The sequence below is a fragment of the Lontra canadensis genome, unplaced genomic scaffold (assembly GCF_010015895.1).
Source record: "Lontra canadensis isolate GAN:19392208 unplaced genomic scaffold, GSC_riverotter_1.0 scaffold19, whole genome shotgun sequence".
Lineage (NCBI taxonomy): Eukaryota > Metazoa > Chordata > Mammalia > Carnivora > Mustelidae > Lontra > Lontra canadensis.
In genome coordinates this window covers 14,113,776-14,126,755 of record NW_022631013.1, presented here as the reverse complement: position 1 = coordinate 14,126,755, position 12,980 = coordinate 14,113,776, and the positions used below count along the sequence as shown (strand labels likewise).

Below are 12,980 nucleotides of genomic sequence, written 5' to 3'. Positions count from 1 at the left end.
ACCCATCACAACAACAGGCTAAAAAAGAAAAGTTACATGATTGTAACAATAGATACAGAAAAAGCATTTGACAAAATCCAACACCCATTCATAATAAAAACTCTCGGTATATTAGAAATTGATGGGAACTTCCTCAACTTGGTGAAGAGTATCGACAAGAAACCTACAGTTAACATCGTGCTTAATGGTAAGAGACTCGAAATATTATTACTAAGATTAGGTACAAGGCAAGGATGAACCCACTCACTACTCCTTTTCAACATCAGAATAGAAGTTCTAGCTAATGCAATAGGCAGGAAAAGGAAATCAAATATATAAATTTTATATATATATTATATATATAATTTTATATATATTTATTTTATATATATATTTATATATATATATATATAATATAATTATATATATATAAATCAAATATATAAATCAAATATATATATATATGTATGTATATATATATGAAAGGGAGAAATAAAACTGTTTGCAGCTGATATGACTGTCTTTGTAGAAAATCTGAAAGAACTGACCAAAAAAAAAAACCCTCCTGGAACTAATCAATGATTATAGCAGGATATAAGATTGACATATAAAAATTAACCACTTTCCTATATTCTAGGAAGGAACAAGTGGAATAGGAAATTAAAAACACCACACCATTTACATTAGTACCCTCAAAGTGAAATACTTAGGTCTAGAGCTAACAAAATATGTAGAAGATCTATATGAGAAAAGCTATAAAAATCTGATATATAAAAATCAAAGAACTAAATAAATAGATACTCCAGGGTGCCTGGGTGGCTCAGTTGGTTAAGCAACTGCCTTCGGCTCGGGTCATGATCCCAGGGTCCTGGGACTAAGTCCCACATCCGGCTCCCTGCTCTGTGGAAAGCCTGCTTCTCCCTCTCCCTCTGCCTGCTGCTCTGCCTATGTGTGCTCTGTCTCTCTCTATCTGTCAAATAAATAAGTAAATTCTTTTAAAAAATAGATATTCCATGTTCATGGATAAGAAGACTCAATACTGTCAAGATACCAGTTCTTCCCTCCTTGATCTACAAGTTCAGTGCAACCCCAGTCAAAATTCCTGCAAGTTATTTTGTGGATATTAACAAACTGCTACTAAATGATTAACTGCCATCTTTGGTAAGCTAATTCTTGCACTTTTAACCTGCTATTACTATTGGAATAATCATACTATACTGTGAGGCTTTAGTTGTCTGCATGGCCAAATGGACTGTTATATTCATGAAAGTGGGAGCATAGGGGCACTTCGGTGACTCAGTTGGTTAAGCATCTGCCTTTGGCTCAAGTCATTATCTCAGGGTCCAGGGATCAACCCCCATGTTCAGTTCCCTGCCCAGCAGAGAGCCTGATTTTCCCTCTCCTTCTGCCTGCTGCTCTCCCTGCTTGTGCTCTCTCTCTCTCTCTCTCTCAGGTAAATAATAAATTAAAAAATAATAAAAAAAAAGAAAGTGGGAGCTATGACTGTCGGTCACCGCTATATTCTCAGAGCCTAATTCGGTGCTGGACACAGACAGACTCTCAATAAATATGTTTGAATATTTAACAGAAAAGAAAAAAAAGAATTGTTGGCTACTTTATAATAAATACAATTTAATTTGATCAGCAATATCTTTATGACTTGGGCAAAAAGAAACAAATAAAATTGGTCAACAGGACCCACTGAGTAAGACCATGATTTTGGATATAGAGGAACTGAAGCCCAGGGAGGGGCAGGTAATTCTCCAATGCGGTGTGCTGAATGGGGACAGATCTGCTTTAGAACCAACATGACTTGCATCTAAATCTTAGCTCCACTTCTCACTTGCTGTGCAACTTTGGACAAAGAGAAATACCTGAACTCCCTGCACCCCAGGTTCTTTGTCAGCAAAGTGGGGAGACCTGCACCCCTGAGATCAGGGGTGACTGTGGATATTAACTAGCATAATGTACAGATGTTGCCTGGATAACGGCGCTTGTGTTCACATCGTCTCCTGGCCCATTGCCTTTCATTGTACCACACAGGGTTCTTCCTCAGTGGGGTTCGGCCAGTTCTGGGGCTACAAGCATCCATCCTTCTGTTTCTAGCCCCCCAGTTTCAATGCAGCGTAACTGAAATGTACATACATGTGCCACGGGGTCATTGCTCCGTGTTCCCACGATGCTGAACTTCTTCACATATGAGTTCTCTTTCAGGGCTTCGGCATAGGCCTTGAGAGTGGGAATGGGGATATTCTGCAGAGAGAGAGGCAGGTGGTGAGGAACAGCCCCAACCCGGGTCAGGCTGGGAAGACAGATGGGGCAGTAACCCTCTCACACATGCAGCCTGATTCCTAGTAGGTTTCTGACCAGATCACTGGATAGACAAAGAGTTCCTGCTTTGCCCCAAAAGGCTGAGATCTGGAGAGAACTTTCAGGTAAACAGATTGAGAAAACCGTCCCTGACAATTTCAGGGAGGACCCACAATTCTCTGTGCAGGTGGAGACCAGAGAAGGAAAAATCAAGGCAAAGGATGCAGAGGAGTGCTGTGCTGGGGGCTCAGGACTGGGTTGTGGGAGTGGGCAGGGCCTCGGCCTCTGCCTGGACAACTGGCAATGCTTATGACAGTCTGACACTGGGCAAAGTCTCCTCTCTCTCTAGGCCTGTTTTGGAAAACCAGGGTCAGGGGCTGGACACTGCCCTAGATGATCTCTAGGAGACATCTGTCCCGCCAGGTCTCAGCTGTACCGCACAGCAGAGGCTCCTGGGGAACTTTTGTAAACTGCTGATGCATGGGTGTGAACCAGACCAATAAATTCAGAATCCCAGGGGGGTGGCTTTGGCATAGATTTCTTAATCTTCTCAGGGGAAAACCACTGATCTGGTCCAAATTTTTCACATGCGGAAGGGACACTGAGGCCTGGAGAGGGACGAGCCTGTGGGCCTACGGTGAAGGCGCACAGCCGTGGCCGGGTTCCACACCCCTGCGCCGCTCTGAGCCAGGGTTCACTGCCAGGGTACAGAGCTCTGAGCTGTGCCAGGGCCTCCCACTGGGCACATGGCAGACAATGGAGGCACCCAAGAGAAAACCTGGCTGTGTTTGCAGGATCTCTCGTTTCAGAGCGTCATGTTAGCTCCCCGTGGGAGCAGAGCCTGGGGAGACCAGGTGGAGGAGAACACTGCGGGTGCAGGTTTCTAATCAGATTAGGCTATGGGGCTGGCAGCCACTTAAAAGAAAATGGAGAAGAAAGGAAAGAGGAGCTGGGGAGCAGGGGCGGGAGGCCCACTTCTTATCTTACCCCCACACCCTCCCAGAACTAATCCCACCAGGCTCCGGGCTAAGCAGGTGGGCAGGCAGCTGGTTCTGCTCCTGAATTCCTTCTGCAGCCCGTCCAGGGTCAGAGGCTTGTCCATCGGACCCTCCTCTGCCCTTGGTGGTCACACAGGCAACATCTGGTCAGGCTGAACACAGGAGTGACAGCTCCCTGCCAGGGCTGCAGAATGAGGCTGACCACACGGATGATGGCGTGCGGATGGTTCAGGGCCGGCCCCTCCCAGGGCTGTGGGACCCCATTCACCTGCTGGGTGCAGACTTTTTCTAGCCTTAGGATCCCTGGCACTCAGGTGTCTGACTTATGATTTTAGCTCAGAGAAGCTCTCAGTGTTTCGAATAACAAGGCAGGTTTCCAGAATCGAAAGTGTGTTGGCCCATGGTGAACACCAGGGCCTGAAGGAACCAGGGCCATAGGTTGTGTTTGCTTACACCGCCCAGGCCTTTGAGAGGTTTTGCTCCCTTCCTGATCTGGAAGCACCCAGAACCCAAACAGGTCCCTGTTCTCTCCATACAGCCAAGCCTGGGCACACACATGGGCTCCTCCCACCCGCCCCAGGTGAAGGGAAATCAAAAGGCCTTTACCCGGATGTTGTTGAGGTTAACCTCCTCAAGTTTGGGGTCATTGTTCTTTATCCGCTCCAGGGTTTCCTCTACGTCTGTTGAATTTGGCTCTTCATCAGGCACAGGTTTGTATTGTGTGGGTTTGATCACGCCTAGAGGGACGGACAGAAGAGAGGTGGCTCACAGGAACACAGGGAGCCTCTCCCTCCACAGGATTCCCTGGAAGGAAGCAGCAGCAGAGTTCAGCCCCAAGAAAAGGCCGCACATTCGGGGACGTCAGGAGAGGCGGGGAGATGCGCTGACCGCGCCCTGCTTGGACTCCGCCTTTGAGTCCTACATGCCCGGGGTGAATGACTGAAACCCTCTGACCCTCCGTGTCCTCCTCTGTAAGGTCTCAGACAGTTGCTCTACCTCAGTGGACTCTTGTGAGGATAAAATGAAGCCTGAACGTGAGAAACGTATAAGCTTTCCAGAGAGAGGGTCAGTATTCTTCTGGCACCCTCACTGATTTGGGGGGTCAAAAGGCCAGCTAGGGACGATGCAGGGGAGCAGGAAGAACAATACAGTATGGTCCCAGGAAAGGACAAGGGGAGTCGAGGAACAAAAGAGGCCCCAGGAGACAGACACATGTGGACGTGTAGAAATTCATGATCGTGACGGAGTCCCAGGCCAGCGGTGGAGGGACGGATTTCGCAAAGAACAGTGTTGTCCCTGTGGGAGAGGCATGAAAAGTGACCGTTTGATCTCCTCTCACACCGCACCCAAACACAGACCCAGGCGGAGTAAGAAGTGGGATACGAGAGGCGAACCTCTAACACTCTCAGGAGACACTGCAGGAGGACATTTTTGCCACATGAGGACGGAGAAGTCCTGCACAAGCAAGACACAAATCCCAGCGAAGGTGAAGGAAAAGGTGGATAGATTTGGCTACGTCAAAATTTTAAAATGTCTGCAATGAGCCAAAGAGCATGAGTGGGCAGAGGAAGCAAGAAGCCACGGACGCCTTCACTTCCGGGGCGTCCTAGCTCGGGGAGGGGGAAGGGGGGCAAAGCTGGGGATGAGGGCGGTGTACTCACTGTTGAGTCCCTCCTTGTTCACGATGGAGCTGCTGCCCAAGGCCTGGTAGTACTGCTGGTTGCTCATGAGCGTGTGCATGCCCAGGATAGCTGCGGGGACACGGGGAGCGCCGTGACTCTCCTCTCTCCCACAGAAGAGCCTCCGGATCACGGATGTCCCACACCCCAGGCATTTTTGCTCATGGAAATGGCAAGAAACACTTGCATGGTTTTAAATTTTACTTGATTTTTGCTTTTGTCTCTATTTATGTGACGTTCAGATCTCTACACCCAGCGGAGACTTTTCCAGCCCCGGCCTCAGATTCCTAGGTGTCTCCCAGTGTCCCACGGGTACATCCAGCCCAACTTGGCCAAAAGAGAACTCGTCCTTCCCAGCAACTGCCCCTTCCTTTGAATCACCTTCTGTCTTGTCATCCTGCCTGTCCCCTCAGTGTGGACCCTCGGTCGCATGGCATGCCCTAAGTCCCCTCCCTCCTAACACTGTCTCTCATCTGTCCCACCTCCCATTCTGTCTCCTCTGTGCTGGCTGAGGCCCTACCATTCTGCAGCTGTGTTATCACAGCCGTGTAATCACTGCTGTCCCGGCCCCAGTCTCTTCCTACCCTCCCCCCACCAGCATTCATTACAGAGCAGCCAGAAAGATCCTTCTGGAAGTGTAGATCTGACCACATCACTCCCGTGCTCAGTCGGGCTTATCCGTTCGTTTGTTCAACATTTATTGAGTGCCCACATCATATGCCTGGCTCTGGGTGGGGTGGCGCTGGAGCAGGTAGAAGAATGGGGGTGGGGCTGTGTGTGGGAGGCAGCAGGGAACAGCAAAGTCTGCTGGGGGAGAGAGATGCTAGGCAGGTACCTGCACAATTGAAAGCATAAGCACAGAGTATACGTGTTGTAGAGGAAAAGTTCAGTTGTCCTGGGAGAACCGAATGGAGGGACTTGGGATAGGAGGGATGAGTAGTGTCGGCCAAGTCAAGAGAAAGGAGTGGGGGCATTCTGGACAGACAGAGGGAATGGTGGGTGGGAAAGCCCTCAAGCTCAGGGAGTGGAAGCCTAGGGCAGGAAGGGGAAACAGAAGGTGGATGGAGCTGAGCTGGACGCATGGTAGACCTCCCCCACCCCCCCACTCACTGCACGCTTGCTCAGGCCAGAGAGTATGGTAAATGTCAGTGATTCTCAGTTCAGCTGCACATTGGAATCCCTGGGGCATCTTTTCAAACACCTGAAGCCCAGGCCTACCCCAGACCCACTAGACCACCATCTCTAGGGGTGGGGTCAAGCCTCTGCCTTTTTCAAGGCTCCCTAAGTAGATTCAGGGGGCAGCCAAGCTGGGAAACTGCCCGACACCACCGCCACCCTGAATCCTCACAATATCACTCTGGAGTAGATTTAATTCAAACAGGCACATTTCGATCCCACAGGGTCTTCTAGGTTGCAGTAAGGGGTTTGTGTGTCTTTCCCTAGGAGCAGCTGAGAAGCCACTGGAGACCTCGGCAGGGACCAAGATGTCCTGACTCGGGTCCTGGGAGCGTCACTCTGGCTGTGTGTGCAGAATGGACTACAGAGGGAGGGAAGGATGTGGGGACCGTGAGGCTTTGCAGCCACCCAGGTTGGAGGATGGTAGCTTGTGACCCTGGAGCCTGGCTTCAGCAGCCCTCCATGGGCCAGCCGCTTCAACGGCCTGTCTCTCACCCACACCCTTTCTGCTCCAGTGATACAAATGGCCACGGCTCTGTACAGTCTCCCACCTCTGTCAACACCGTCCCCTCTACCGGTGGTGAGTCTCCCTCCATCTGCCATGTGTGCTGCTAAAATGCCCCCAGTAGTGTTGCTAGATTTAGCAAATGAACATGCGGGATACTCAGTTAAATTGGAATTTCAGATAAGCAACAAATAATATTTTAGTATAAGTATGTCCCATTCCGTATTTGGGATCTACTTATATTAAAAATGATTCATTGTTGATCTGAAATTCAGATCCAACTGAGCATCCTGTATGTGTGTATTTGACCCAGCAACTCTACCTTCCCATTCTTTAGGACTTGGAGCAACACTTCTTCCCTCATAGAGGCTTCTGGAATCCTCTCTCTCCCTCTCTAGTTCTCCCATATCCTAGCATATCCTCCCATATCCTAGTCCATATCCTAGCATGGACCACACAGCGTTAGAGGTAGCCGGACGCATGTGTGCTTCCTCTACTGGACTTTGGGCTTCCGGAGGTCGGGGAAGAATAGTATCTCTTCCTTCTCTTCCAGAGTATAGTGTTTGGTAAATATTTGCTGATACATTTTAATTCCCCTGGCCATTTCATTAGACATGATTTCTAGTGAGAGAGACTACATGAGAGTCCTTGGTGAGGAGTCAGGAGACCTGAGTTAATCCCGACTCTACCCCTGATTCTGTGTGACCTGGGGCATGTCCCCAGCCCTCTCTGGACTTTAGCCTCCTCTGTGCGAGGAAGGGCAAAACAAGCCCTTTGGTTCTCTACCCCAGCTGCACATACAAATAACCCACAGCTTCAAGACAATATTGGTGCTCCTCCTGGACCAGCCGATCTGAATCTCTGCAGATATAAGTTTAATCCCCTTGCCTGATTTTTGATGCTCAGTGGGGGCTGAGAACCACAGGATGAGCTGATCTCAAAGCCCTTCTGTTTCTCACATTCTAAGAATCTTCTCTGCTAAAATTAGACTCTCCTGTTCATCACGGAGTACTTATAGGGAGAGGCATCTGCATTTTTTAGAGCTCTCTAGGCTTTAATTTAGGCTGCTTCTACGTGGGCAGTGGGGGCCAAGGCCTGAGTCAGCTGCCGGGGAGGTGGGGAGTTGGCTCACCGGGAGCCACCTTTTGAAGCTGGCTCTTTCCCATCCCAAAATGGGCTGGTGACAGGTGGTGGCTTATGCTGATTCTGGGCTGCAGCTGGGACCCCAGTTTGGAAAAAAAAATTCGGAAAGGTTGCTAAGAATCAGAGCAAAGATGTGACATCATATGGCTGGCTGGTCTTGCTGAGAGGTATATAGAGGTGGGGGATGGAAAATGCCCTTTGTGTTTCATGCCAGCTTCCTATAATGGTCCAGAAAGGGGGGCAGGAAGGGTACAAGGAAGTGGCTGGGGACAGAGGGAAGAGACCTGGGCTCCAGGCTGGGTTTTGGCACCAATTTGGCACCAAAATGTCCAGGACATTTCTACTTTTTTGGGCCTCAGTCTTGTCACCTAAAAAAGGGAGTATGTTTGAATGCCAATCTCTTACCCTCACATAGCACCTAATAGTCACATAACATCTTATCTCTTTTATAAAAAATTATGTTCATGGGGCGCCTGGGTGGCTCAGTGGGTTAAAGCCTCTGCCTTTGGCTCAGGTCATGATCCCAGGGTCCTGGAATCGAGCCCCACACTGGGCTCTCTGCTCAGTGGGGAGCCTGCTTCCTCCTCTCTCTGCCTGCCTCTGTGCCTACTTGTGATTTCTGTCTGTCAAATAAATAAAATCTTTAAAAAAGAAAAAAGGAAAAAAAATTATGTTCAGTTAGCCAGTATACAGTACATCATTAGTTTCTGATGTAGTGTTCAACGATTCCTTAGTTATGTATAACATCTCATCTTTTTATCCCATTTGATTTTTATAACAAGCCCCCAGCCAGGTTCTCTGGTTTTCCAGCAGACTCAAGAGGGAAATGGCTTGTCAAAGCCTGCTCAGTGAGGGCTCTCCTGGCTTCTGAGACCTCCCATCCACTCCTCCACAAACTAGGTCATTAGCAGTTCCAAAGTTCTAAACTGTCCCCTCCATGCCAGAATTCCAAGGACAGATAACACGCCTATTCTGGGAGGCACCAGACATGTCAATAGCAGTTCTCAGAAGAAATGAAACTATTTGCAGTTCAGAGGAAGTTAGGGTTTGAGGAAGGAAGGAAGGAAGGGAGAGAGAGGGAAGGAAGAAAGGAAGTGAGGGGAAGAAGAAAGGGAGGGAGGGAAGGAAGAAAGGGAGGAAGGGAGGGAGGGAAAGACCCAAGGAAGGGAGGGAGAGAGGAGAGGGGAAGGACTTGGGGCAGGGGCTGGGGGGCATGCACCACGCAAAATCTCCATTGCTGAGCAGAGAGCAGAGCTTGGTGGCTCGAATCCTTTGGCCTGCCCCAGGCAACTAATCACGACTCTCCCCTTGTTTGGTTTTGCACAATCATGTCGCCACAAGTGAATGATGGAGGAAAATAGCACATCACCATTGCCTGCCGCTTCATTCCTTGTAGATATTGGCACAGCTGAATTTAGCACTGGGAAACATGACTTTTTTTTTTTTTTTTTTTAAGACCAGATCTTCCTCAAAACTGAAAAAGGACTATTTTTGAACTCTGAAAAAGAACATCGAGTTCTCTTTCCTCTTCTGCCTTGGCAGGGTTCACTCGGTTTGTAATTCCACTTAGGATGCAGAGAGATCACAGCACATATCCCGGGCCCCTCCAGCTGCCAACTGCTTGGCCGGCCGGGCAGACAGCGGGAAGGCATTTTCCTGCATCACAGAAACAGGTGGGAGAAGCCAGCTTTGGCCCAGAACTTGGGTGCCGTCAAACCACTCCTAGATAAGCCACACCCTGACCCTGGCAGAATGTGAGGAAAACCAGTGCCCAAGGATGTGGGAAGACCCCAGAAGCTCGGGGTGGGCGGCCAAGACTGTCTCTAAGAATCACAGGAGCTGGGGGTACCAACTGCCCATGGGGGCGGCTGGGGACTGGCCCTTCTGGAGGGAGAGTCTCTTCCAGGCCGATTCCCTTTGGAGTCTGGCCACACCCGAAGGGTCCTCCCTAAAGGTGAGTCAAGATCGCATTCCAGATGGGGGAGGGGCACTGATAATGCCAAGGGCTTGCCACTGACTCCCAGTGGCCTCTGCATTACAAGCCGAGGCCACAGGCCAAGAACTCAGCACCGTCAGGGGCTTGCCCCTTCTGCTCATTACCCTGCAGTCACACTTCTCACATTGAAATTTATATGCTTCTGGTCTGTCTTCCTCCTCACCTCCTGGGTCCCCCAAGGTCAGGGCCTGGATCTGATGCGTCGGAGCACACAGTAGCTTGATGATGCCCGTGGACTCCGCGTGCGAATGAATGCAGGCACAAATGGTGCACAGACACGAAAACAAACGAACAAACGGGAGTCCCCAGCTCTGCCTTCCCTAGGCCACACTCGAGTCAGGACGACACATCTGCTGGGTGTCTCTCTACATCTTCCTGTCACCACCGAACGTCAAGCCTGCCACCTGCGTGCCAAGCAAGCTGCACGGAGGGGCTCAGAGCCTCACTCCTGCTGTGTGCCAGCCTGGGACATGTCTCCCCCATCCGCCGCCCCCCAGCTCACCCCTGCTCTTCCTCCTTGGGGCTCAGCTTCAACCTCTACCTTCATGTCCCCCGGCCCCAGCACCTAACCCAGCCCCCTTCTTGCTCCCTGACCTTTCTCGGGATGACACTCACTCTCATCTGTCACTTCTTATTGGCCTAAGTATTTGCTGAACGTCAGCTCTGCGAGGGCAAGGACTAGCCATCCCTGCACGCTGCTCTACCAGGGCTCGCCTGGAGCCGGGCACATAGTGGGAAGATGCTGGATAAATGGTGGCCAAGTATGTGAATATGAGGGACCAAAACTAAGCCAATGGAAGGCTCTGCCTGGGAGCCGCGTCCCCAACACCAGTGATGTCCCGCAGACCGTATGCCCTCTCTCCTTACTTTCCTTTCTCTGCTGGGTCACCCACACTCATGGCTCCAGCAACCCCATCCTTGAGAAGGGATCTGAACCCCTGGCTTACCACACCAGACACTCACGCAAGCTCCCGCCTCTACCTCCTGTGGCCTCTTGGCCTCAGGTCCAGTGCTAGGACAACTGCACGTCAGACACAGTCCCCAGTTCTACCTTAGCCCTTGACCTTACCTGGGGCCAGCCTCCTCCATCCCTCCGTCTCCCAAACACCACCACCTTTGCCTAAGCCTCTGCTTTCATCTGGCCTCTCCCAACAGTCCCCATGGCCCCTTGGATCCTTAAGGGTCAATGCCTTCCTGTGACATACAGAGACTTTCCTAATGTGGCCCCACCCTCCCCCCACTGGGCTCCATGGGGCATGGGGGTGAATCCCCTCTTGCCCACCCTCTGTGTCCCCTCAGAGGACGGCTTCATCTGCATGGTGGTGGCTGGTGCTCTCTGGAGGAGAAGTGTGCCCTCTGGGGAAGCTGCCTGTGTTCAAGCCCCATAGGCAAAGCATTCAATGTCACTGCCTCCTTCTCCATCCATCAAACGGGGACAACAGGGATCCTTACTTCTTAGGATTGCTGTGGTCAAGAAATGCGGCAAGGCTCTAGAAGCCACTCCCAGAGCACCTGGGCCATAAGGAGGTGGTCAGCAAATATTCCATCCCTCCTTCCCCGGAGCCCCTGCCACCCCTTCAAATGGCTGATTCACAGCGACCGGCGCCCAAGGTTAGCCAGTTGATACTGGTGTTGCCTTACAGCTCCCCCTGTCCTCTCCGGACAACGGAAGGGTACGGTCTCATGAACAGATAATAATGATTAGCCACGCCAACAAAAATAAAGGGAAATAGTTTCAAGAAACCAGCCCAGAAATGTAGCGCGATATTGCACTTCTATTTTGGCCCAGGAACTGGCGGTTCTGACCGGGGAGTCATCCAATAATCCCTCTGAGCTGCTTAATGAGGGCAGTGACATCACAGAGGGTGATCAGAGGAGGAGGGCCGGGATGAAAACAGCCCCAGGGTGAGTCCGAGTGGAGAGGCCGGACCCAAGCGACAGCCAGCCTGCCCTCAGCTGCCTGGGTTAATGGAAGTCAGGCGGGCCCCCAACCACGGAGATGGTTTGCTGGAAATATGGGAGCCTTGGGAGGACTCTAATAGGATTTTTGTGGCTCTTGGCTCGCTGCTTCTGTACTCCACAGCCAAATGAAGGCCTTTCTCTCTCAGCCCCGACACCCTGCAGACCACTGCCCTGTGGCCTTTCCCATATGTTCTCCCTCCTAAGGAAAATGGTGGTTTGGACTCAGAATCTGCATGTTGGCTTGTCCCATCACGCACTCCTCAGGTCCCTGCAGCCTGGCGTTAGCCATCAGGCCCACCTCGTGTCATATGGTGTCTTCTCACTGTCCCTCCCCTCATGGTTCCACTACAGATGGGAGGCCACCCCCTTCCCGCTCCCTAGCATGAATGTCACCAGGACTCATGCACAATGCCCACGAGAAGCCGGAGACTGTGAGCAGGCAGAAGACAGCTTTGGTAGCCAAGTCCCCTAGCCCTGTGGCCTCACAGCTCCGGGTCTCCCACCACCCCTGAGCCTTCATTCTGTCTTCTAAGCTCTTGCGTTAGGTTTAGTCTGTCTTCACATCGTTTTGTCTTCTGGGCCATGTGTGGCTTACTGACCCCCATTGTGACTAGCTTTGTCCCATTTCCATGCCCTATCTCTCACAGGTTCTCTCTTGGCCAGGCACTTGCCTCCAGAACCCCAGGCACCCACCTGAGTGTCACGCTTTCTGCCTGAAGCTTGACAATGCTAATGACACCACAGATCTCTCCGCATTCCTGAAGACTTTCAAGGCCAGCTGTCCCCTCCAGGGTGGCCCACAGGCACATCAAACTTTAAAGATCCCACAAAGAACTCAGTCCCTCCCCTAAAACTGCTCATTTCCCACTGTTATGGGCTGAAATGTGTCCCTCCAAAATTCACATGTTGACTTCGTAACTCTAGTACTTCAGAATTTGCAACTGTACTTGGAGATAAGGTCTTGAAAGACGTAAGTTCTGAGAAGGTTGTTAAGGTGGGCCCTGATCCAATCTGCCGGGTGTCTTCATAAGAGGGTATTAGGATGCACGAAGGCACACTGGGAGACACACGCACAGAGGGACACAGTGACCTGTGGCTACCTGCAAGTCAAGGACAGAGGGCTCAGAAAAGAACAAACCTACCAACATCTTGGACTTCTAGTCTTATCAGAACTGTGAGAGAACAAGTTTCCGTTGTTTAAGCCATCCAACCTGTGGTACTGTGTACGGCAG

The 12,980-nt window shown here is 50.8% G+C and overlaps 1 protein-coding gene across 1 annotated transcript in view; it reads right to left on the bottom strand.

Annotated features, from left to right (window-relative positions):
- The window catches only part of TMOD1 (tropomodulin 1), an 85,240-nt gene that overhangs the window by 24,341 nt on the left and 47,919 nt on the right, over positions 1–12,980 (bottom strand). The window contains exons 5-7 of the mRNA XM_032860663.1: positions 4,949–5,038; positions 3,894–4,024; positions 2,125–2,232 (exon numbers count right to left, since the gene is read on the bottom strand). Coding sequence (XP_032716554.1) covers positions 2,125–2,232; positions 3,894–4,024; positions 4,949–5,038 — 329 coding nt within the window. The remainder of the gene's footprint in view (positions 1–2,124; positions 2,233–3,893; positions 4,025–4,948; positions 5,039–12,980) is intronic.